General features: G+C 39.8%; 2 protein-coding genes across 2 annotated transcripts in view; both read left to right on the top strand.

Moving 5' to 3' along the window:
- Nucleotides 1-15,629, top strand: part of SEC23B (Sec23 homolog B (S. cerevisiae)) — a 31,074-nt gene extending 15,445 nt beyond the window's left edge. Inside the window, exons 10-20 of the mRNA XM_004687145.2 lie at nucleotides 126-249; nucleotides 1,350-1,430; nucleotides 3,321-3,410; nucleotides 4,097-4,203; nucleotides 5,871-6,024; nucleotides 7,383-7,460; nucleotides 10,136-10,297; nucleotides 11,295-11,381; nucleotides 13,425-13,580; nucleotides 14,246-14,311; nucleotides 15,174-15,629. Of these exons, the coding sequence (XP_004687202.1) occupies nucleotides 126-249; nucleotides 1,350-1,430; nucleotides 3,321-3,410; nucleotides 4,097-4,203; nucleotides 5,871-6,024; nucleotides 7,383-7,460; nucleotides 10,136-10,297; nucleotides 11,295-11,381; nucleotides 13,425-13,580; nucleotides 14,246-14,311; nucleotides 15,174-15,263 (1,195 nt within the window). The 3' untranslated portion in view covers nucleotides 15,264-15,629. The remainder of the gene's footprint in view (nucleotides 1-125; nucleotides 250-1,349; nucleotides 1,431-3,320; nucleotides 3,411-4,096; nucleotides 4,204-5,870; nucleotides 6,025-7,382; nucleotides 7,461-10,135; nucleotides 10,298-11,294; nucleotides 11,382-13,424; nucleotides 13,581-14,245; nucleotides 14,312-15,173) is intronic.
- An 8,060-nt stretch (nucleotides 15,630-23,689) lies between these two features.
- The window catches only part of DTD1 (D-tyrosyl-tRNA deacylase 1), a 138,685-nt gene continuing 135,641 nt past the window's right edge, over nucleotides 23,690-26,733 (top strand). The window contains exon 1 of the mRNA XM_004687144.2: nucleotides 23,690-23,828. Within this exon, the coding sequence (XP_004687201.1) occupies nucleotides 23,786-23,828 (43 nt within the window). The 5' untranslated portion in view covers nucleotides 23,690-23,785. The remainder of the gene's footprint in view (nucleotides 23,829-26,733) is intronic.

The following is a 26,733-nucleotide window of genomic DNA, read 5'->3' as shown; positions in this document are numbered from 1 at the left end:
AATTGGTTATTAGTACCTTTATGATATAGTTTCTTTTTTTCTTCTTTATTATTTGTATATATCAAGAAAGCATTTGAATCACCTTCAGTCATCCTAAAGTTTCACTTTTTTCCCCCCTTTCTTAGTGGTCACATGGTGATGGGAGATTCTTTCAACACTTCTCTCTTCAAGCAGACATTCCAAAGAATTTTTAGTAAAGATTTTAATGGAGATTTCCGAATGGCTTTTGGTGCTACCTTGGAAGTAAAGGTACAAAAGGTTTCTAAAACTGTAATGGAGGATGGTCTTTCCTACTTATTAAAGAGACTTGTGGAAGCCTCAGCCTACCAGAGACAGATGTCGAGGATAGATTTGAAGTTCCTAACAAAGCATATTCCTTCTACCCCTTTGCCTCTAGGGGAGGACTTGTACTGTTAATTCTCTGAACGCAGAGTTGTCTGCTCTCTGACGGTTGCCTTGAGACAGAGGAGTTAGAGGGGGTGGTGGTCTGAGCACAGAGCCAGCACAAGTGTTGGTCCAGCCAGCTGCTGGCATGTGCCACCGCATGCCCAGAACCTTGTTCTGTACTTAGTGCCTGCCTGTAGACTAGCCAGAGTGTTCTGAAGGAGGGCAGCATCGTGAGTGGGTTTTGTTTTATCACGTAGGGCCTGGGGGCCCTAGACACTAGGTTCTAAGCCCTTGTGAAAACTTTATTAAAGGTGTTGTTTAGAAAAGGTGATGGGAATGACCGCTTTGTGAATTGGAGATAATCCTTAATCATACTGGTTAAACTTTGTAAATAACATTCTGAAAAGTGTAGGTTTTGTTTTTTTTAAGATGAGGATAAATGGACGAGCTGAAGTCAGAATTAACAATCTTAAATTTGTTAGCCTTGTTGAGCTCTATGTTGGAATTTATGAATCAAGCATTTTTAAAGCAACAGCATGTTCACAGATTAGAAGATTTTAAAGAACACTGTATTCACTGATTAGAAATTAGAAATAATTATGGTTATACACATGGGATTGAAAAAGTATAATGTTGGTAGAATTATTATTTTCTATGTGTGCAATTAGTTCAAGGTTGAGAAAGTTGAAAATGCTCCATCTTTGGAACAAAGATAATGTTTTTTTAATGGAGGATTTTACTAAAGGTTACTCATTTCACAGTGGTTCTGGAAAAAGTTTCTAAGAGCACTTGTATGCCATAGTCAGCATGGGGTTTTTCTTTTGGCAAAATGATAACTCATATTTTTTCCTTTAGCTTTACTTGTGGAGTTTTTGTGAGCAGGATGTTTTTCTGGTTTTTAATTTTGTATGCTGCTGTATAACCAGAACCTTGGTCTTACCATCCTCATTAATTCTTTTTAGACCTCCAGGGAACTGAAGATTGCAGGAGCCATTGGACCTTGTGTATCTCTGAATGTTAAAGGACCTTGTGTATCAGAAAATGTAAGGAAACGCCTCCATCATCCTTAACTCCTTCATCCCAGGCATGAACATGTTAGAAGTTTTAGAGTTGGACACATGCTTTTGTATTGTCACCCATTAGGATGTTTCTGGTGAGGGGAGAAAAGCTGTAACTCTTATGGATGCCCACATCTCTGAGGGATAGTGTCATTTCTGTCTGCTATCTAAATAGAGAGGATGAATATCTTGCTCAGCAGCAGAACTGATGTGGCAGATGGAGGAGCTAGAGACCAGGTCCCCCTGCACCTACTGTTCTTCCTTGGGTCCCTCTGCCAGTGAGTTCTGGGCATTCAGTTCAGCACAAGACAGACATTCTATACAACTGTTTTTATTTTCTTCCCAAAAAGACCTGTTATATACCTTGCACAAATGCATACAGTAAATGGAAAAACAGTTTGGGGAAAATTTTTATAATCTAAACATTTGCCACATAAAATACTTTTTTTAAAAAAAGATTTATTTATTTTAAAGATTTATTTATTTGTGCATAAAGAACTGAGGTATAGGCTAGAGGTATGGGGGGTGAGAGGACTCACCAGAGACAGAGTGGGGAGCAGAATAGGCAGGTTGACTGAAATACACTAATGAGGGGAATAGTGTGTCATGCAGGAGAGGTCTGCTGTGCCATGTGGGTTATCTTTCTGGCCAGGGATTGAACTCATGTTGCAGTGGCTGCCAGTAGCTTCATAGCCTTTTCCCTTTGCCCCACCAGGGAGACCTCTATTTATTTTAAATTTATTTATTTATGCATACGAGAACTCTGATACAGGCCATAGGTGTGGGGGGGTGAGAGGATTCACCAGAGACAGAGTGGGGAGCAGATCAGGCAGGTCTACTGAAGTACTCTTCTGGGGTAACAGTGGGCAAGACAGGAGAGGTCTTCTGTGCCATTTGGGTAGCTCCCTTAACCGGGATTGAACTTGTGCTGCAATGGCTGTTGATAGCTTCACAGTACGGAGACTTAACCTAGCCCCTGAGCCACCAAGGAGGCAATGTAAAGTCTGCTTTCTATCAGTTAATCGAGTGACTCCCAGTGATAAAATACCTAGACTCCCCAAGGTCACAGAGCACATATTGAGTCAAGTAAGGATAATCAGTGGATTCTAAAACCATTAGGTGAAAGGCGTACTGGCACATGACATTCACACGATGCTGCAATCTCACTCAACAGATTTCTTCTTGATAATAGTAAAAGGGAAATGTGCCAATATAATGGAATGAGATGGGTTGTCGTCAGCTTCACCTCACAATCTAACTTAGCACCAGTAACACAGGATGGCTGCGCAGCAGTATTTTCAAGTTCACCTTCTTATATAAGCACCTATTAACTTTCATTATATCACCAAAATATAGTTATACACACACACATACATACAGAGTATATAATTCTGAAGTCAGTGGAAAGACTGAAATCAGTGTTAGGGAAGAAGTAAAGAGTAGAAAAGAAAAAGAATTATCTGCCAAACTTGAAAACTTTATGCACCTCTTTTATCTTCATTGTTAGAACAAAAATGTTAGAGTGTTAGCCATTAAATATTAACTTTAAACTCATTTCCTTTAAGCAAAAATTAAATATAAACTCTTGGTAACAGAACTAAGATTTTACTGGTATGGAGGCTGCTTTTTAAGATTTATTTTATTTTATGCATACGAGAGCTGGGGTGTAGGCCAGAGGGATGGCAGGGGATAGTGAGAAGATTCACCAAAGACAAAGTGGGGAGCAGAACAGACAGATTGACTGATATACACTTAATTTCAGCTAAATTTGATTGTGATTAGTAGCTTACTCTCTGAGTCAGTATTTTGCATTAGAAGGTAACAGCAAGAGTAGCTTTTTGTTTGGTTTCTTTAAATTCTACTTCTCATCCATAGGAGCTTGGTATTGGTGGCACGAGTCAGTGGAAAATCTGTGGCTTGGATCCCACGTCTACACTTGGCATCTACTTTGAAGTAGTTAATCAGGTGAGTTGGATTTCTTCATAAATACTCATGTCATGGTGTTGTATTTTTTGAATCTTAGAGTCGCTGGTCTGTTTTTTACCTCCACAAGTGATGCTACATGGGCTTGTGTATGACCCAACACCAGACCCGTGTGTTCTCTTTTATTCTTTCTGGAATTTGGTCAGAGTCAGATAGCACATCTTTGTCGTGTTATTACTCAACTAATGAGGTCACTGGAAGGCTAGTACCTTTACCAGCCATCAAAATAGTGCTGGCATTTTGAGTGTGTCAGTTCTTTCTCCAATATTTCACTTAAAAAATTTTCAAATATACAGATTGAGTAAAAGAAGTATATAGCAAAAAGCTTAGAGTCTATAACAAATAACTTTATTTGCTTTGTCTTATATGCTTGTTAGTTCATCTTACTTTTGATGCATCAAAGCAAATTTCAGTCATCAGTGACTCATCCCTAAACACTTAACATGCATATGAACTTGAACTCAGTGTGTATTTAATATAGGTTTTTTTTGTTTGTTTTAATGAGGCAAAATATTACATAGTCAAATGCCCAGGTCTAAATTTGCTATTCCAAATGCTTTACCTTACCTTCATGACTGTGTGAATCATGTTAGGAACACCTGTGAGCTCTGTGACTGCACTTGAGTCATGCTTGTAAGACTAAAAAGATGTATGGCCTCTCCCTACAGCACAACACCCCAGTCCCCCAAGGAGGCAGAGGCGCCATCCAGTTCGTCACTCAGTATCAGCACTCCAGCACGCAGAGACGCATCCGCGTGACCACCATTGCCCGAAAGTGAGCAAGTGGTTTTCTGTCTGTGGAGCCACTGGCATTTTCTCCTGTGAAGAGATTATTTAACATCTTTTAGTTTATCCCTGTAATTCCACCTAATGGTTCTCATGACCAGATGAGGCAGAAGTAAAGGCAGTTTGGTTAACTGAGGTAGACCTATGGATACTTGCCTGGTAGAATCATTTTTTTTTTTAAAAGATTTATTTATTTGTACATACAGAACTGGGGTACAGGCCAGAGGCTCAGGGTCGGTGAGAGGATTCACCAGAGACAGAGTGGGGAGCAGAACAGGCAGATGGACTGTTCTGCCTGAGGGGAGCAGCAGGCGGGTCAGGAGAGGTCTGCCGCGCCATGTGGTCACCTCCGGGGCAGACAGGAATCGAACTCATGCGGAAGTGGCTTTAGCTTCTCAGTGTTGTGCTTTAACCCGCTGCACCACCAGGGAGGGCCTAGTAGAATCATTTTTAATAAGAAAAAAATAATTACTTCATCAGATAAGTAACCCACAAACATATCTTGTAAAAGATTCAAACATACATGTATAAGTATGGAAAGAATGGCTCTCTTTTTCTACTTACCCAGAAGTAAAATTATATTACCATTCTGGCATTTAACTTAATAATTCCAGTTCTGTTCAATTATGTATCCTGTGTATGTACTGTATACAAGTGCTACTTATATTTAGCACATTTATAAGCTTTTTAAACTTAATCTGTCAAGGGCATCTTTTATATCAATACATATTAACCTCTACCTCATTCATTTTAATGATTGCACAGTGCTATGTAGTTTGTGTGAGATCTACCACTCCTAGTAAAGAATATTTCAGGTCCTACCTTCCCTCTGACACTGTTGCAAATAGATTTTCAGGTCTTTGTGTACAAATATTTCTTTCTACTTCACAGAGTGAAATTTTGGATACTGCGGAACTACTCTGCTAAGAAACTAATTTGTATTTTCCCCAGTAGTGTAAGGAGAGCCCTGTCTACTCATTAATAGTGGATATTATCAACTACTATCAACTCATTAATAGTGGGTAGTATGGAGTAACAGAACAATATGTTTCCCCCCTCTTTTTTTGTGTGTTTTTCCATTTATCATTGGGTTAAGAAGCACTTTTCATATTTATTGATTATATATTGTATGATAGCCTTTACATTTTGTAAAATCCTGATTCTTGTTTATTTATTTGCAGGGACTCTTTATGTCTTATGTGTGTGATTATGTTGTTTGTCATTCTTACCGGTTCTTGGTCTATCTGTTGTCTTTTAGCTTGGTTATCAGGACTTTTCATCTGGAAAATTTGTGTATGTGCTCATTCTTTAGATCATGGATTGGATCCTCAGAGGTCATTTTGTGAACTTGTAAATATTTAGATTTCTGTCAGATTGATCTGGAAAAAGAAACACTTACTTGAACCTTAGTTACCTTTTGAGTTTCAGCTTTCTTAATAACTTGTGGAACATTAAGAAGTTCTCCTATATAATACTTTTTCTTTGAATTTATAGCTTGTAGATCCTTCATCACTTGAAGGTGAATAATCAAGTATATGAAACTCTCATATACTTATAATGCAGTCCAGGCTGTGTTGTCATAGATAAAGAAATGGGACTCAGGTTTCTTTATCTTAATGGAGAGCTGGCTTCTGGCACTAACTCTGGAATTGTCAGTTGGGCAGATGCACAGAGTCAGCTCAGGCACATAGAAGCAGCCTTTGACCAGGAGGCCGCAGCAGTCCTGATGGCACGGCTGGGAGTGTTCAGAGCGGAGTCGGAGGAGGGGCCCGATGTGCTCCGGTGGCTGGACCGACAACTCATCCGACTGGTAAGTCAGGGATAACTTCAGTCTTGGTGTCTATTTTTGAGAAAAGAAAGCTCTTCAAACCTGTAATTTTATGTTGTCAAATGCATCATTTGTTTACCTTAAGGCAAACTGTGAACATTCTGAGAGTTGTAGGGAGAAAGCACTAAATCTGTGTTTTCCCCTACAATCTTAAGTTCCAGGTTGGAAGGAATGACATGCATAGGGTATTTGGAGAATGTTGCATAATGTAAAGGTTGAAATAGATGACTTTGAGTTCTGTAGTCCTTTATTTTCCCTTCAGATCTCAAATGTGTGTTTTTGGAATAAGAATGCATGGATAAGTCAATGTAGAGAGGTACCTACTGTGTCATTCTGTATCTAATCAGGGGAGAGAAGACACATAATAATTTAGAATAGGGACAGTTTTATGTGAAGAATTGCTATCACAATGATTGTGATTGGCTTCTGAGCAGCAAAATGTCTAAAGAATATAGGAGTAGCAGATATAAGGGATAGCTGTGACATCCAAGCTAAGAGACAACACCCAGAGAAGAGCTTCCTATTGCCCCAGGGCTGGTCTAAGCCCTGACTCACAAGTCTCTCATAGCAAAGAAGTTGCTGTGTTACTGTGCTAGAGGAACTTGTTGGAATTATACCCTGTAGAACTCATGAACATCGAAACAGTGGAGTACGAGTGACACTGTTCAAAGGGAGGTGTACCAGAGCCACAAGGGGTGCAATTTAGGGCTCAGCATTGGACAGCCAGAGCACTGTAGCTGAGTAAGCACACTAAACCCAGAAGCAAATACTTGCCTCCAGCTCCGCTGTTGACACGCTCAAATCATGCCTTCTGGCAAAGGAAAATATCTAAAGGTCTGAAATCTGTTTCATAATAAGCAGAGAGGTAAATTTGGAGCTGTGAGGCAATAAATCATGAACTGCCATTGCTCATAATCTCAACTTGGAAATTCACAGCACATATTTATCATCAAAGTCACTAAAATGCATAGGATAGAAACCTATTCAATTTTGTTTGTAGTACATTTATTCTCTGCTATCTTATGGGTGCATTTTCTTTTACAGGGAATGTAAATATTTCAAAAAGAATTTAAAAATTGAGCAGGAAGTATACCTTGCACCACGTCTTTTTTCAGAGTAGGGTAATGGGAGAGGAGAAGTCTCCCCAGATCCAGTGATGCAAATTCTGCATCTTAACACCACTTCTGGTGACTTGTCTGCCCATCCATGCTTGAAAAGTGCTAGTCTAGAACTCATTGTCTGTAAGTGGCAATGCTTAGATTGGAACGTAGGTCTTCTGCTCTAAGAATCTTTCCAAGTGACACTCATGTACATTTTTGGGGACTATTTTCTGTCAACAGTGTCAGAAGTTTGGACAGTATAATAAAGAAGACCCCACTTCATTTAGATTATCAGATTCCTTCTCTCTGTATCCTCAGGTAAGTAATATCCACCTAAAATAACCTTGAAAAAATAAGTTGTGATAGAAATAATGCTGTTCTTGGGATAGAGGAAAGACTTGTTATAAGATTTAATCTGTAGGTGATGAAGCTTGTTAAGGCCAAGACAAACACTGTGTCAACTGTGTCAACATGAGGCAGTGCTGAAAGTCCTGTAGGAGACAGTGATGAGGTGCAGCCAGAAGAAACTAACTTGGTAAACTTGCATGAGAAGGAGAAAGAGGATCACTCTTCTAAGGCCACCACAACATCTCTACTTTGTAGAAGTTCTGAGTGGATAATTAGAACCATTGCAGCAAACCAAGAAAATGAAGCACATTGGAAGAGGAGACCGACCACAGAAGTTTAGTGATACATCTGTGGTTATTATGCTGCATCACAACTGGGCATCAGCAATAAGCAACTGCTGTAGCGAGCTCCCTGCTGGCCTAGGGGTTCAGTCTCAGCACTATCACTGTTATGGCCTGAGTTTGATTCTTGGCCAGGGAGCTTACCGACATGGCCCAGCAGACCTCTCCTGTTTTGACCACTGCTCCCCTTAACAGTATTTTTTAGTAGATCTGCCTGTTCTGTTCCCTACTCTGTCTCTGATGATTCCAGTCACCCCAGGCACCTCTGGCCTACACTCTAGTTCCTCTATGCAAAATAAATAAGGAACTGCTGTAAATAACTGCGTTATGTATGACCTGAGCGTTTAGGAGCCAGTGGACAAGGGAAAGGAGGGAGAGAAGTGGGTAGAGCATGAAGCTGCTGTCAGGGCTGTGGATATATCTTAACCAAACCTCCATTCTCATTTGTAAGTGGGAAATCTAGTGCTTTGCCGAGCATGCGACGGTGAATCTTACTCATACTGAGGCAGTCCTAGTGTGCAGCGAGGTACCCGGCTCCTGTTAGGTAATGAGGCCACACGACACCGAGGCTGGAACTTGCTGGTGCAGCGTTCCAAGAACTGGACACAAACTTGACTTTCTCCCCCTCTTCTGTACCAATACAACAATAATGACTCAGTAGAAAGAAGCAAACATTCATTTATATGAACTAATGAGGGCAAAGATAGATTAATGTTTTACATTGGGAAAAACACTGCGCATACCTTCAACAGTATCATTTCAAATACTCTTTGGGAAGTGGACATGATGTCCATCCTGAATGTGTGTACCTCAGATTCCTATGACTAAAAGGGATCTCAGAGGTCACTTCATTCAAACCCCAGTTCAGTGGGGCTTTATGACCCTTGGTGTGTGCCCTCCAGCCATACCTGAGCAGTAGAGGTCATGTGGTGTTGTGGGGGAAAGCCCGGGCCCTTCAGAAATCAGGGACAAGTGATGAGGTGCTAAACCCTGTAGATTTGACTTCCTCGTCAGAAGGAGGGATTTAGTCTGGAGAAATGGTTGGCAGTGTTTTTAAAGCTATGGAATCCTTTTTTTGAGGGGATCTTTTCAAAAGCTGTCACACAAAGCAGACAGACTTGGTGCTGCTCTGTACATCCCCACCACAGCAGCCTCCACCCCGTCCCCCTAAGGATTCACTAAGATTGAAAAGCACAGAATGAAACCATTGAAATGAAGTGGTTTCTGAGAAACCTTCTGTCAGAGCATCAAGGCTAAAAGTCAGGAGCCCAGATGTGGCTGGTATGTGGATCAGAGTCTGCACTTCCTTTCTGTTGCAGATGACTTTAGGCAAGTTGCAGTCCCCCTCGTTTTCCTCAGCTGTCAGTTGGGGTGGTAAGAGAACCTGTCAACTTATGGGTCTATTGACAGGACGAAGGCATTTTTATGAAGCGCTTTATGCTTTGGACATAGGATGTGTGGATTGTTAGCCATAATTATTATTTAAAAACCTATGATTTGGTATTTGGAGTCCTAGGGGATTTTATACTTAAAAGGCAGTTCATTTTCATGTCTGGCAGCTCCTCAGAGTGAGCTAACAGGCTGTCCTCCAGCTTCTGATCTTCAGGATAAAGAACATACCTCTCCAAACCAACTCTGCCCATTTCTCCCTTACACCTATCCCTCCACCATTCTGGCTGTGGCTCAGTCTCCACCCTCCCCCCTGTTGCTACTGTGCCCAGCATTCCTTCCCTGCTCTGGCCTCCTCATGCTAGTCTTTCAGGCCCATATGGCTTTGAGGAGTTTCCTGCTGCTCCTCCACCTTCACCTCTTTCCAGTAGGCTCTATACATGTGCCACCTGAGAGTGCCTTTCCCCCTCTGGGCTGTGTCTTCTTTAAAGCAGACATCTTTGAGAGCATTCCAGCTCCACACCCCACTGGGCCCAGTGACTAGAAATAAACAATTCTTTGCCTCTCCTCTTTCATTAATAATTTAAAATTTTCCTAATTGTGGTAAAAAGCATAACATGAAATTTACCACTTACAAGTATACAGTTCAGTTGTGGTAAATATTTTCCCATTGTTGTACAACAGAGCTCCACAACCTTTCATTTTGCAAAACTGAAACTCTGTACCCATTAAATAGCAAATCTTATTTCTCTGCCGCTGTCCTCCCCAAGTCCCTGGCACCACCATTTTACTCTCTGTGAACTGAGAAGCTTTTTTCTTAAAGTCTGGGTTCTACAGACTGGCATGTTCTCTCTCAGTGTCTAAATAAAAGGTTACAGCTCTATGCATTTGTCTTTTTTGCCTTTGGAAATACAGTTCATGTTCCATCTTAGAAGATCTCCATTTCTTCAAGTGTTCAACAACAGTCCCGATGAGTCATCATACTACAGACACCATTTTGCCCGACAGGATCTAACTCAGTCCCTCATCATGATACAGCCCATTCTCTACTCCTACTCCTTCCATGGACCCCCAGAGGTAAGGGTTTGCTGAATGCTCGCTTCAGAATTGGAATACCCTACAATATGTTGTTTTTTTTCCTAACAAATTTTCTGTTAAAGGAAAACTGTAGCAAAAGAAAATGTAAATCTTTAGTAATCATCTTACATTTTCCTCACCTATGTTAAAAAATAATGCAGAGGAAAATGTCACAGATATATAAAACTTTTATTTGTGAGAGGCAAGATTATGGGTTAAACAAACTTTAAAAAATGCTTATTTTTTTGGTGATGTGTTCATATTCTTTAGACCCAGTAATTCCATATTTTGTATCTATAGGACATACAGAAGAATCTATTCAAAGAAATAGTAAAGGAACTATTATAATAGAAAGTTTGAAGACGATCTAAATGTCCAATAGCAGGAAAATAAAAACTCAAAGTTTATGTGACATGATAAAATAAATAAATTCTTAGGTCAAAATGTTTTGTGAAAAAAATAACAAATGGAAACTTTAATTAGCTGTGTTTTTTTAAAACATGCAAGAATTAAAAACTATATGGAAATAAACCAAAATACCAATATTTGTTGACTTTTGTATAAATTTTAAGTTACTCTTATAATTGGAATAAAAATATTTACTACATATACTACATACTACATATTTTGTAGTGAACTTTATAATCTCTGCTAACTGTTCTTTTTTACATAGGCATCTTGGTCTCAGCGACAGAATAGATTTAAATGTGTCCCTGATAGTTAAAAGATTTCTGGCACAGAAGTGATAATATGTGAATATATCTCTGGTTCCCAGAACAAAAGAAATTGTTAATCTCCTTCCCCAATTGATGAAGGACTGCTTGGAACAACTTTCTCTTACGACATTAAGACTTAGCAATCCTGAGTCTGGGAACAGTGGAAGTGTGGCATGAAGCTGGGGAGCCCCCCACCATAGGTGCTGTTTGTATGGCTGTTCTGTGGTTGTCATGTGGGAGCATACAGGGGCCACAGTCAACTCTTGCTCCCTTTTTTTCAGCCAGTGCTCTTGGACAGCAGCAGCATTTTAGCTGACAGAATTTTGCTGATGGATACTTTCTTCCAGATTGTCATTTATCTTGGTGAGGTAAGATGATACTGATTTATTTCCTTACTTTGTTCTTACTTAGTTCTTCTGACATTCAAGACAAGATTTGGGTGTAAAGCACCTGACTTATAAAGAGTAAATTGGCTTTTATTCTAATGAAGAAAATCTTTTTTTAGATCCCTGAAGATTTGTATATTAAGAATTTTAATACTATTTGCTGTAAGTAAATCTCAGGTGGTGCTTTAAATCACGAGTAATATATTGCTTTCTGAGTTGTCAGGCAAAATCAGTTCACTTTTCTTGGCCAAACTCTTTATGCACACTACTGTGCCTTCACAGTTATGTTTGAATTACTAGTAAGCATTTATTCTTAATTTGGTACTAAAGCTTTGTTTGCTTGTTTGTTTTTGATGAAATAACATGGCACAGTGAACAAATTCATGGTTGTCAGGGGAGGTATCATTTCCTTCTCAAAGGTGGTTTCATTCCCTAAGAAAAGATGGTTCCCCTAAACAAAATACTTTGAGTGTTATAATCTTCAGTTTCTTCGATTGTATCTTCTTTTCCTTTCCAAAATTGCCTTGGTGATTGACTTGATTTCCTAGTATCTGCACATTTGAAGTGTGCCGGAGACCAGCTCCCATGAACTTGAAAGAACTGGAAATAAAGAACTGAAAAAATGGGGTTTAAGAGAAGGGGACACAAGGTCTCTCATTCCAAGCTCCAGCTGCCCTGGTGTCCAGTGCAGCTCCTTTTTGTTGATACAAGCTACCCTCCCTCCCTCCTGGTTAGTTGCTAGATGATGAATTATTCTCTTAGTATTTAGCCTAGTCTGGGCACACATTCACACCCAAACTTCTGCGTTATCAGGTATATTGTACTCCCTTCCTAATTTTGCCTGATTCTCAGGCTTAGCTTTGCTGACTCAAGAAAGGACATCGTGGTGTGGATATGGGTCAGTGTTCCAGCCCATGTTGACCAGTCTTTCAGTCAAGACCCCGACATTCTCTTTGTCTCAGCACTTCTGAAGGGTCTCCAATAGAAGTGATACAAATTGTGAAAAGATACAAATTCTGTTTCAGAATGCCTTTAATAATTTAAGGTGGTCTAGTGTTCTAGTAGTCATTTTATGACTTTAAACTATTTTTCAGCCTGTGAGCATGCACCAGGCCAGCCACTTACCCACAGATACTAGACCAACAATAATAGTCCTGGATCAGGGGCCATTGGGTGGCCAGCTGCTGTGCCATGGATTCCTGTGGGAGCAATAGTCATATCATAGTTTCCTTTGCTTTCACTTTACCCCTTGTCTCTGAGCTGACAACATCTGATCATATCTCTGATCACAGCCTCTGCTCCAGTTCATTCATGCATGTGATGAGCACCTTCTGCATACATGAGAGTACTCCAGTTTACTTGTAAAGATAGATTAACTGCTTAATAAATAGTTCTTGATTTCTTAGGTATAAAAGAAGGAGTAAGACCCCAAGTGTTTAGCTTGGTTGGGTATAATGTCTTCTACTTACTGCCTAATTCAGACTCACACTTTGATTCTTACAGCTTTTTGTCTCCCTCACTGAGTGTCCCAACTCAGAGTCTGGAGCAGCAGGGTGTAGGAATGGTGGAAGAGGGTATACACTTTATGCCATTAGGAAAAGAAAGGATGGTTTCTGTGTAGGCAACCTAGTCCCCTTCCACACTGGGTGTAAGGAAAGGGAAGGCTAGGTGAGTGATAGCAGTGGAGGACTTGGGATAACAAATTTCCAGGTGTTTCCACCAGGTTAGTTTGTAGTGTTAGGAAGGAAATATGAGGTAGGACTGATGAGTCTGACATTTCAGAGAGAACTGTATGGATTAAGGGGAGGTGGGGGTGGGATTGGGTCCTGAATACAGCTCCTTGCTCATTTGTACTTCTAATCAGATTTGCTTTGCTCCCCTCTGAAATTTGTCATTCGTGACCGAAAACATCTTTACTCCAAGCCAGTTCTGGGTGGCAGTGGTGATGTTAGAAAGTCAGAAGTGTCAGAAACAGCTGCTGTTGCCGTGTTTCCACAATAATGTGGTTTGTTTGTTTTGGTGTAGACCATAGCTCAGTGGCGTAAAGCTGGCTACCAGGATATGCCCGAGTATGAAAACTTCAAGCACCTCCTGCAGGCACCGCTGGATGATGCTCAGGAAATTCTGCAAGCGCGTTTCCCAATGCCTCGTTACATTAACACGGAGCATGGAGGCAGTCAGGTGAGTGAGTGAAGCCTAGCCGTTAGGTTCAGCTGGTTTTATGTTACATTTGTATAGCTACAAATCTCAACAGTATGGTTAATATTTTATGTGGTGACATAAATTAGCATACAGGTAAACTTCCAAATATGACTTCTTTAAAATATGTTGACATTGTGGATGGAGATGGAATGGATCATGCTTAGTGAAATAAGCCAGAAAGAAAGAAAACTACTGATGGCTTCACTCATAGCAGGAGTATGAGGGAAGAAAATAATAATAGCAATGAACAACTATATACCAGAGACATTTTACAGGGGTGGAGTGGGGAATGGGATCAAAAATGGAGGGGACTGCACTGGACTATGGTGATGGCACATGGGTGATATAGTGATTGGAAGCCCATGGGGATTGCAACTGAGATGGAAAAAAGGCACAAAATGATGTAAAAATAAACTATTATATTATTTAAAAAAATAAAATACACACACACACAATCTTGACGTTGAAGTTGAATATTACCAAATAAAAGACCTGTTACATATTTCAGGAACCCTGGTTAAAGAAGATGAAACTGATTTTTGTACAGTAAAATATTTCTATTTTAACAAAAGAAATGTGGTAGAAACCTTTTTTCCTATTATGCTAACATTAATGCCACTTTTAATCTTATTTATTTTTTTAAGGCTCGTTTCCTCTTGTCTAAAGTGAACCCATCTCAGACTCACAATAACCTGTATGCTTGGGGACAGGTAAGCAATTGTCAGGAATTTGGGGGAAGACTGGGTTACTCTTTTCTAAACACTTGTTTTTACATCCTACAAAGTCCTACAAACTAGATCTGTTTTGACCCAGAGGCAGAATAACTTGGGTAATTTGCTGTTCGTGGGTCCACTTCTATTCTACTCTTACCTGTGTTTCTATACCTCTACCAATTCCACGCAGTCTTGATTACTGTAGCACATAGTAAGTCAGGTAGATTTTTTTGCCATTTTATTCTTCTTTTTAAATTTTTTTTTTTTTTTTTTTTGCTTTTCCAAATGAATTTTAGAAATACTAAGAGTGAATTGGCCCTTGATGTTTTTGCTATGTAAGATGTCCTTAAGCAATAACCCTTGGGGGAAAAAGACGTTTATTATTTATAAGACCTGGGGACCACAGTGAGGTCCATCACGAGGGCAGGGAGAGGAACATGGACCTGGGTTTCTGCTCTAATTGGGACTGAGAGGTGGGAGTGTTTAGGATTTCATGAGATTATCTTACCTGGCAGAGTAATGGGGAAGATGAGAGCAGGACGTGTGGGTCTCCAGGACTGCAGGCCTGGTGGGGAAGCAGATGTGGATGAATCATCAGAACTCGGGAGAGGACGGAAATCAAAGGGTATATTTTCAGAACTCTCTCTAGCTGCAGAGATGTCCTGATTGCTGTGGATCATGGAAGGGTCTTGTGAGGAAATGTGTCAGTTAAAATAAGTTTTTAGTTACTAAGGTAGAGGATAGGGATAGCTCATAGCAGAGGAGACAGCACTTGAATGTTCTGAGGCAAAAAGGTCTTAACTCATGAATTCAACCAGTTTTTAAGACACCTGCCAACACCTTTATAACTGAATTTCAGGAAACTGGAGCGCCCATCCTAACTGATGATGTCAGCCTGCAAGTCTTTATGGATCATTTGAAGAAGCTTGCTGTCTCCAGTGCCAGTTAAACTGAGGACATGAACTGGAGAAGAAAACACTGTCGGATTGTGCTCAGACTTGCTTATTAAGGCTTAATAACATTCCTTTCACTTTTTCTGGTGGGTTTTAATAATAAAATACTGTATGTAAGTCTTTAGATTATAATTTATTTGTATCCCTTATCTTTACCCATTTCTTGAACCATAAAATTTAAGGTCACAAATGTTTTGGTACTTGTAGATGTTTACATGCTTTTTGTATACTAACTTCAGTCTATATAAAATCAGAGGTGATGTATTTTGGCAACATACTTAAATGAAATCATAATGACCTGAAAGGAAATAAACCTGAATGAAGAAAGCACTGGCTAAAGTAATGTTAATACAAATGTGATTCATGCGTTTTATTTGTGAGTGTATGTGTTTTAAGCAACTCCTCCAAGAGCAACTTCTTACTGTTCATTTTCTTCCTAATATTAACAAAGGGAAAAGTATTAAATATGTGAAGTTGTGTTGAGAGAGAATCTCATTTTCCTAACTGCTAATGTTCAACATTCATTGAATTAAGCTAGCTATAAAAGAGTGACTGAAAGGTATAGTGACTCTAACAGAGTGATAATAGGTTTCACTTGGATATCAAGGAAATTAACTGGACTGCTTCTATTTTTTTAATCAAATGAATATATGCCCGGTAAGAAACTTACCTTAAAGGTTTTATAATAAATAATTGTTTTCTCTCCTTCCTAAGCCTACACATACTCTTCCAAGTAATGGCTTTCAGGTTTTCCTTGTTATGTTAATCTTAGCAGGTATAGTTTCACTTCCATTTTCATAGATATTAAGATTGGCCTATAGTCATAGCTTTGTCTTTTGTCTCTAAATTGGTTATCAAAGGTGAAAACTTTTGTGATAAAGAATACTTGTTGTGATAGTGTAAATACTGTTCATACCCAAGGCAGGTAATATTACATATTTCTTTAGTGGTTGATGTTCCATGCCCTGTGTCATTTGGCAAACAGTCCAGTGACAAAACTAGAATCACCTTTCTTAAATTTCATCATCCCACAGGTTGATTTGCTTCTTACTTGAATTATGCCATATTTGCCTTTTTCCCCCAAGAATTTTTAATATTTTTCTTTTTGATAAAACAGTTCTCTTAAGAAAATCCAGCTTCTACAACTACAGTATATCCTTTATAGCCCCTTTTAATATATACCAATTACTATGCAACTTATTATACTTGTACCCTTGGGTCCATCATAGGCATTTCTTTATGCTATCAGTCATTTTGGTATCTTCTTAAAAAAATTAAATGGGACATAATTCACTGGTATTTGTAGTTAAAAACTTTACTGAGTATAAAAAGCTAGTCCCAAGATATTTTTTCTCAAGTTTGGAGCCATTATTTTCCCTCATTCAAACAAGTAATTTTTTTCAGTATTTGTTCTGTACAAAGTGACCATTAGTGAAAAGAAAAAGGACTGACACCGTGAGTCTGTTCACCAGGAAAGTCCCTGTCTTTATTTTTCACATCAAGCTTATATACATGAAAAAGAGGGTTACTGTAACAAAAAGGGCTACTGTGGCTTACAAAAGAACCTTTAAGCTGGGGTTTTTGGGTCTGTGCCCATGTACGGGAGTGGAGACAGCCAGACCCTAGTCAAGGTCCCAAGCTTCCTTATCAGCCTGAGGCCCAGAATTGCTAACTAAACTAAACTGCTAAGCCAAACTGCTTTCCTTCAATTAGCCTTTGAGGAATTAGCCAGTAAAAGAAATTCTTGCCTACTTAAGACAGTTATATTTAATTAGGCAAGCTCAACATTTAATTATAAATGTTTTATGATTTACCAGAGATAATAAGCATTATGTAGACATGTAAAATGGGATTTCCTATTAATTGGATGTTGGGCCATATGAATTCACTCTGATGCTGTTTTTGCCTCTGCTCAAATTACTGGGATTTCTATCTTAAAGTGTTCAACAGTTATGTTTTATTTTTTTAAATATTTGTTTATACATAAAGAACTGGTACAGGCCAGAGTTGCAGGGGGTGAGAGGATTCGGAGACGCAGTGGGGAGCAGAACAGGCAGATTGACAAAGTACATTGCTGAGGGGAGCAGTGGGTAGGTCAGGAGACATGCCATGCCATGTGAGTCACCTCCCTGGCCAGGTATCGAACTCATGCTGTAGTGGCTGCGATAGCTGTGCTTTAACCTGTTGGGCCACCAGGGAAGATCCTCAACAGTTATATTTTAAGTGCCAAGGGCATTATATTCTGTAACTTTTATAAAAATAAGTTCCTAACTTTTAAATATAATTTTGTAATTAAATCTTATTCATATCGACAAGTACATTAACTTATAGACATATTCCCTGGGCCATTCTGTTTCAAATTAACAGAAAAGCAAATGCGATAGACCCTGCTCACTTAGGTGCTGGAGGGGCACCACAGGGTGACCTAATAAAGATGAAGAGATGATGTAGCTGGGGAAGGAGGGACAGGACAGCTGAGTCTTGACACACCAGAATTAGAGGAAGAAAGGAATTCACATGTACAAACACCACTTAAAGCCTGTGTAAAGCAGTCATTACAATTTTGCAAGTGAGACCTCTGATCAGGGAAACTGCCTTTCGAAGTTCATTACATCTTGTGCCAGGTCGTAGGCATGCAGAGCAGCACAGCAGCCGCCCAGCCTTAGGTCCGCCGAGGTGCCGGAGCCGGCGCCGGGACTACATGCCCCAGCATGCCTCGGGGGTAGCGCGGCGGCGCGGCGGCTGTGACGCGCCGACTGAGCGCCCACCCGCCCCGCTTCCACGGTAGATCCAGGCTTGCCCGGGGCGGTACCATGCGACCCGAGCAGGCCACGGCCTGGTACCGGCGGATGTCCGTCCTCTATGCGATGGGTGCCTGGACCATGTTGGGCTCTTTGTTTTTATTCGGCCGGAAGAAACCCTTGCTACCAGGTAGGGCTCGCCCATAGGACTACGCGCTGCTCTCAGGGCGACCGACCCGCGGAGTCAAGAGCGGCGTCCTAAGCTGGGACTCGAGCCGCAGGTTTTCCTGCAGAACGAGGTGGAACCGTTCCGCAGATCCATTTGTTGTAATGGATTCTTCCAGGAACTCCGTTTAATCTTCTTGATTAAATCTTAGGTGGTTATTGAGACTGTTCCCCATATTCAGAATTTAAAGTATCTGTGTAAAGATTCATATTATATTTCAGAGACCCTGGACGGTGATTTGAAGAGCTGCTGCTCCTTAATATGTCCCTCGTGGTGTCACCGGACAAGGAGCGAGGAGGGGAGTTGGGTTAGGGTGTTCCCGAGTTTGATCCCACCCTCCAGCAAACCGAGAGCGAACCGGACACTACCCTCGGCTCCACCCGCTGAAAATCAGAGGGATGCACTGGGTACCCTGCACCCAAGCCCAAGAACGGGCTGGTCCAGATTGAAACGGTGGTTTCACAGACAGTCAAGGAGCCAGCGCTTGTTGATTATAAAAAGAGTAAAAGAGAACCCAGCAGAGACCTCTTTGGGCATGAAAGAGACCCTCTGTGTTGCTAGGGCTTGGGGTCTTGTATAGGTTTTAGGGTTGGAGATTTAGAACAAAGGAAATTTGCATTGGCTGAGAAAGCGAGCGGAATGGGCAGATGTCCAATTATTGTTGCGATTTGTGGGCACCATTCCGCTGCATCTCAGTGGTCTTGCTGAACATCTCATGGAGACTTTGTGCCCACAGCTTCAGATTGAGCTGGACTAGCTTCTTCTGAGTCTTCTTCTGTAACTCAGAAACTGTAACTCCCATTAACAGTAAACTTGATAAACTGTGGAACCATAACTTAGCAATGTATGGGCTGCAGAAAACTTAGTTAAAAAAACAAACTTAAAAACTTAAAACTTAGTTAAAAAAACAAGATGGGCCAAAGAAATGTATAGCACTGGGTATCTGAGCCTAGAGTCATTAGGTTTGTGTAACCTCTTGTTTACCAGCCCGTGGCAACAGCACAGTTTTTTCTTGAGTCTTGTCCTTGTTTGGGTTCCCTTCCTGCCTCAATCACATTTGAGGAGCAAACAAATTTTAGGGCTTCTACCTGCCAATAAATATTAAACTCTTACAGGGCAGAAAAGGAAATCCTTCCACCTTCAAACATATGCTAGAAATCTGTTAGAGACATAAATTAATTTAGAGGTTCTAGGGCAGAAGAGGGGAGATGAGAATTGACTAATAAAGAGTATAGGGTTTCTTTCTGTGGGTGAAAATATCCTAAAATTGTGGTGCTGGTCGCACAGAGTTGAATATACTGAAAACCACTGAATTGTAGTTTTTAAATGAGATAATTGTATAATGTGTTAAATTTATCTTAGTAAATCTGTTATGTAAAAACTGAAGATTATTTGTGGCGATGAAGACTATGGGCGGCCTGAAAGTACACATATTTACCATTGAGCCTTTAAAAACATTTTAGTGTCCATAGTGTTCATGTTTTATTTGGTATTTATTTAGCTTTTTCAGATGTCATGAATCTGATGGTGATGGGTATAGTTCTTACAGTCATTTAATTTACTTAATAATTTTAATGATTGTTTTTTAAGTTAAAAATTAATAATTCAGGTGTTTAATTTTTTCTTTCAAGATGGTGAAGGAGAGGAAAGGACTGTCTCAACAAAAGAAATAACTGAGCACCCAAAAGGGTTTTATGTAGAAACGATTGTCACATATAGAGAAGATTTTGTTCCAATTACTGACAGGATCCTCAACTATTTGAAATCATGGACTGGTGGCCCTGGATCAAAATCATGACTGACTGCTGAGTTCACAAAATCAGGACTTCACTTCAGCATATAAATTTGATAGATGCCTTGATTTCTGCTTTATGTTTGTGAAAAAGTGTAAACATCTAATTAGTAGTTCTGTGAAATATAACTATTAATAAATGGAATAAATATTTCCTTGTGGGAAAAGCAACTTGCATATTCAAATTATGTTTTCTATAACTTAACCTGAATGGGTGAAGGGACATTTCACACTGCACTTCCACAATCTTGGTTTGCTGAAACTAGGTCATATATAACATTTTCTTTGGTCTAGCATATGTTATTGTGATTACACTAAATAATACTTTGGGAAGGACATTGGACAACTTCCAAAATTGGAAAGGGGATCAAGTAAACCTGGTTAGAGATGGTTCAGCCAGGACAGAACCTTAAGTTTACTGCTAGACAGGTGCTGAGAATAGGCAGAGGGAACAGTATAAAACTGGGCAGGCTCCTGCCAGGACCCAGCCTCTGATGCTTCTGACAGCAGGGACACACACTTCCTTCCAGCCCCCAACACATGCTACCAGAATGACTTACCACAGCCACCTGGTTCCCATTATTCCCTCTGAATCTCAGTTTCATGCAGGGACAACTGATGCTGTCTTGGTCACAGTCTTGGAGCCTAACTGAAAAGAGCCTGGAAAATGAGTTTTCTAGCTTCTTCGTCCTTCTCTCTGTGTATGGACTTTTAATGTGAGAACTTCGTAAATATGTGAGAGATAGTCACATATCCAGGCAGTTAGCTAGACTTTCATTTGGAAATGAAAATACCAGAATTGGAAGGTTAGTTTCTTCAGGAAGTTTCTTCTAGTCTCTCCCTGGAGGGTAGGTGCCTGGCTGTAGGAATTTTGGGTGATGTTTGGGTGTTTGTGAGTTCTCACTCAGAATAAAAGTTTCTTGTGGTCTAGTGTCATTCTCTTGATTGAACGGATGGAGATCTTCAAGTAGAAACCTCTAGAGATATCTGCAAAGTTCAGGGAGGTTATAGGAGTATGAGTGGGCATCTGAGGATGTTGGGGGGTAGATGTCAAGTGCTTCTTACACATACTCAAAAATACCTTATATCAGCATCCCCACCACCATAACTTATCTGCCTGTCACTTCCAGCTACTGAGTCCTTTCATATTTCTGTGAGACTAAGTAAATGACTTCTCCCTAAATGCCCCTCGCAGGCAAAGGTTCTTTTCTTAGCCAGACTTTAGTCAGGCTCCTGAACCTTCTCTTGGCACATCTGTACACTTCCTTGAAAAGTCCAGTTTTATCAAGAACTCTTAGTTTAATCAAAATGCCTTCCCTCTATCTGATCACCCTCAATATCTGATCAGGTTCCTGACACTCCATTGTTCTGCAGGTAATGTCCATATACCCTGGCCTATCTATAATTCTAATATATATATATATATAGATAGATAGATATAGATACACACACGTATATGTATATATAGTATATATAGAATATATAGTGATATATGTATAATATATAGTCATGCTGAGCAGAGAGCAATATCTGTACAATTACTAATAGATAATGTAAATCTATGATACTCTGTCAACCAAAAATTTGAGTTCACACATTTATTTAGTCAGCAGTATTAACTGAACCCCAGGCACCGTGTAAAAGCATGGGAGACACAAAACACAATAGGCAATAGAGTAATTGAAAGTTGTCAGAAGATTGTGCGGGTAAGATGAAAGGCTAGTGATGGAGAATGACAGGGAACAGGGACACGTAACTGTTCTCTGAGGTCCACTTTAGGGGAATCTGTGATTTCCAACTTTAAAAAGTAATGTAAAGACTTGCCTTATCATACTTACTCTCTCAGTTGTGTAAAGTTGAGTTTTCCAGAGTCTCCATGGTATATTGCTCCATGACCCCATCACTTTAATGTTATTACGATGGATTTACTATTTTCATTTTTAGATGTATTAGTAAATTAATGTTTAACAATTTCCCTTAGTTGTAATGTCTCATAGTGCATATATCTTTATATACACATCCCATACAAACAAAAACTATTTAGGATATTCAATGGTTTTAAGTATGTAAAGGCATCTTCGGATAAAAATGTTTGAGGTATGATGATTTAATGAAAATATTTAAAATGTTACACTTATCCCGATGATAAACTTTCTCCTTTTATTTTTTTGACCTGGAAACAAGCAGTTTCAAGCATCACACTTAGTTTTCCTGTCTCTTTAAAAAAAAAACAAAAAACCCTTTAATCTGGAGTAGTTCCCAGATTTCATTTTTAAGAATTGACTGTTTTGTAGAGTGTTTCTTAATTGAATCTTGACATTTCTTCAAGATTGTGTCCAGGTTATACATTTTGGGCAGAAATACCACAAAAATGTGCCTGCTCAGTGCAGTATCAGGGTGTGTACTATATTTGCTTGTCTTTTTGCTGTGATACTCACCTTGATCACTTCATTAAGGTAAGTTAGTATTCCGTATGTAACATTCAAGCAATCTAGTCTGTAGTCATTTCTGGCCAAATGACTGTTTCTTGTTCTCTATTTGAATGTTTTTTCTTGTAGGGGAACAAAAGTTGTTTTCTTGTGCTGTTAGATAGTCTCCAGTTGGATTTGAAAATTAAACTGTCACAGAAAAACATGCACATTTATTGAATATATTTTATATGGAAAGGGACCCTTTGTAAAGTAGAGAAGACCCAAAGAAATAGATCTATGTTCTTTGTTTCTGGGTTTGATGAAGGGTGGGCAGTCCTAGAACAAAGTGATGGGTTTAGTAGTAGGAGGTAAGTGTAGAAAACTGGGGGTACTTAGCAAGGCCTTTGTTAGGATTCTTCTTGGAGTCCCTTTATTTACCCAAATAACTATTTCATTACCTTTGGGGATGGTTAGGATCTTCACATGGAAGTTATCTTAAATTTCTTCAGCTTACAAAGTATGCCAAGATGCTATATTTTGGAGTAGCATGTCTTCAACTACGCATGCAATTAGAGGACTTTGAAAAGACACCTGGCGAAGGAATTCTTTTTATTAGCGATATTAATTTTTCAGGATAAAATTTGTACAATCCCATGAAGTTTTTACAGCACTTTTACTTTGTCTATTTCAAGTAAATCTGTTAACTGCTGGAGGGGCGAGGGGGGAAAGCTTAAATATTTGTATTTGTAATAGAGGAGGCATTAGAATTGCAGCCACATATATTGGTACTACCACAACACGGCTAAGCTAAGTTAGAAATTAAGTGGAGATTTTACGCAGCAGGTCCTATTCTGTCTAGTTTCTGAGAAGTCGAAGGTAAAAGAAAAAGAAATTGGGAGGCTCTGGGGAAAGCGAAGTGGAAAAAGGTAGGGGAATCACCTTTTTCACCTTAATCCTGGCACTAGGACTAAGGACAGAGTTTTGGGATTTGGGTGAGGGGGAACGTGAGGAAAAATCCTTTCGCAACTGCGGTAGGGGTGAAGAGTGGGCATCGGGTTGGAGGAGCTAAGGGTTAAGGCGTGGCCTAGAGGTGTTGGACCAAGTCTGGGGGCGGGGCCTGTCAAATAGATGGGTGGAACGGAGATAGGACCGTAGGTGGGCGGTACTGACGTGGGCGGGAACAACCTGTACATGGGCGTGGTCTACGTGGGCAGGCCATTGCTAACTGGGTTGGATCCTTGGGCCCCGCGCACTTCTTGGAATCATCCCTAGAGGGCGCCAGCCGCAGAGCCGTCGGTGGAGTCGCCGGAAGGAGCTCAGCGCCGTCCGATTCGCCCCAGCTGCCGCCATGAAGGCCGTGGTGCAGCGCGTCACCCGGGCCAGCGTCACAGGTCAGTCGGGCGGGGCCGGGCCCGGGAGGAGCCGCCCCTGGCCCCACGCGATTCTTTTCAGGCGGCCCCCGCTGGGGCAGGTGCTGCGTGTGGTCTCTGTGGCCACCGTCGCCCTGCGCGAGCGAGGTTTTGGTAACCCCAGTCTCTCGGCCGGTTTTGGGGCGCCGCTGCGGCCAGAGAGCGCAGTCCATGTGCTTGGAGGACCCTTTCAAGTATCTTGGCTTAGGATCTCGGGTTTGGGTTCATGATCAGCTGTCATAATCATCATTATCATCATTTTTATTGTTCAAAGCAGAGGGTAGCGGAACCTGGGATGGTTCTATGGCCTATTTTTGAATGAAATGTTGCACAAACAACGTGTAAGGAGCATTTCCCGAGGGGGACCTCTCCCTTTATGATTTTGTATTTTAAAATTTCCGTACTGCCCAATATTTACATACCCTGATTTTTATGGAGCTTGACGCCTATTTAAATGCACAGGTATGAAGAGTTGATTTGGATGAGTTCTGACAGTTGGGAATACCACGTGACCGGCGCTGACTGCATTTCTAACAGAACGTTTTTTCCCCTCTTCCTTATCCCAGAAGCGTCAGAATCAGAAGAATTCAGTATGAAGCATCTGTTTTCCCTTTGTTTCTTTCTTCTTTTTTTAAACCAAATACTTGTGCACCAAGCCCAAGTCATCAATCCAGTTTAATTTGAACATCACTTGTCCAAATGATTAATGTTACAAAAACTCAAACCAAGATAACAAAGATTAAGTGAACATTTGAATGACAAATACTAGATTGTCTTCTAGTCTTTTTTTTGGGGGGGGGGTAGATACATAAAATTGTTTCAGTTCAAATAGTTCCAACTAACCTGTTCTTCAATTTTTCTCAACCAGTCTACATCAAATTTGGGTTCCTTTGACCATGGAAGTATAATTCTAAAACCAAGAAAATCTCTTAAACAACTAAACTTAGCAAATCTAATTATTTAGGGCTGAGAGCCTACTTTTCAACCCTGCAATAATGACCTCTAAACTGTTTTGGTAGCTCATTTTGGAAATGGTACTTCTGTGTTAGGGAATAAAATAGCACTGGGATTTGTGGAATTTAAAAAACAAAGGTTTTTTTTTTAGCATTTCAGTTAATATTTAAGTTCACTGAAACTGGGAAAACTAATGGATGAAAAACAATTGTTTGAGAATCTTTCAAAATGCCCAAGGTGGTCATTACCAACAAGTAAACTTCAGAGAATTTTTGATCTGCCCTCTCTTAAGCTCTGTACTGCTGATCTGGACTATTGAAAATGTGAATTCTGTCAGATTTGCTGAGTAGTTTGAGTGAGTTTAGGTTAGTACTAATATTAGATGCTTTTAATGAGAACAAACCAACTTACACTTTAAAAAAGTTAATAGTGGGAAAATGTTAAAAATTTGTGCTATTACAATGGATTTTCAGTGCTTTGAATTAGTACCTTTAGAATGTGTCTTGCTTCACTAATATTGCTTCTACTCAAATGGTATTTTATTTCAGGGATTCTAATATGTCCTTTCCTATTTTCTGGTTGGGACAGAGAAGAATATTAACAGTCACATTTTATTATGGGGCATTTTCACTTTATGAAATTGATCAGACACATTTCGATGCCTTAGCATGCTTATTGTGATAATCTAATTTGAAAAGCTTTATTATGGAACATTTCAAGCATTTACTTGATTACACAGAAGGAATAGTACAGTAACTGCCATGTACCATCACTCAGCTTCAGCAGCTAAAATCTGAATCGAATCAGAATGGCAGGAGAAGGATCTAAGATGATTAGTTTTGAATGTGTTAATTTGGGAGGTTGAATTCTTGAAGAAGGGATGTGAGGAGCGTTGCCACTCATACATGGAGAAATGGACTCAGTAGTTGCACTCAGTAGGATGCAACTAGTAAAAAGTGTTTAGGAAGAACTTATAACATAGAAAAATGCTCATGCAATGTTAACGAAAAAGATGAACACATTGCTTGAAAACAAATGTGAAGTAAAACCTGTAAAAAGGGAAAATGTCCAAAGGAAATCATTAATTGTTAAAATGCTTGACCTGGGTATTTTTCCCTCCTTATTATAGTTCCCCAATTTTCTGTAATGTATATGCATTACTTTAATGATGGATATAGCTCAATTTTTATTCAAGCTTTAAAAACATACTTTGGGGGAAATTAGGAAAAATGATATTATAAGAAAATTGTATTGATTTATTGAAAGGCCAAATTTCGCCAAAGGCTTTCTCTACAGCAGAGCATTCAAGTAACCCTGCTTATTGCTTGTGTTAGGATGTATTTTACTTCCTTCAGCTTTTGAGTCAGCTGCTTAAAGGACAGTAAGTCATTCATTGTCCTTTGTTAGGAAAGTAGAACAGAAGAAAATGTTCAAGCAGTTGTTTCCTTAAGCATAAAAATAAGAGAAATTCAGCTTTATTGATATTTGGGAAATGAGTAGGTGCTAGTACTCTTCTGGAATCTGAACACAGTGCCTTAGACCACTCAGCCATTCTAACTTGCTTCCTCTGGGATCTGGATATCAAGTAGTTTGTTGTTTTGACACCTAAAAGAAGAGGTGTCTTACTAGTTCCTTAGCTTATAGGTTGCTACAACTTGAGATAGTGTATGTTGCCTTATCAGGTATGTTTATGAATGTTGTTATCCGACAGAAGCAAGCAAGAGAATGACATACTAGATCCTCATCCTGCTTGGAACACTACATGATAAAGTAACAAAACCTCACTAATCTAATGAGGTTTGGCAAAATGTTGGCCCCAAATCGTAAATTATAGATTTAAATCACCATCATAATGATGGTTCTTAGCCTAAGTATACATCAGCATTAAGATACTGTCTAGTGGTAGTAGAACATATTTCACTATAATACATAC

This window comes from Condylura cristata, unplaced genomic scaffold, assembly GCF_000260355.1.
Source record: "Condylura cristata isolate star-nosed mole 26May11 unplaced genomic scaffold, ConCri1.0 scaffold00022, whole genome shotgun sequence".
NCBI lineage: Eukaryota > Metazoa > Chordata > Mammalia > Eulipotyphla > Talpidae > Condylura > Condylura cristata.
The sequence above is the reverse complement of the archived record's forward strand: the minus strand, read 5'-3'. Positions and strand labels throughout refer to the sequence as shown.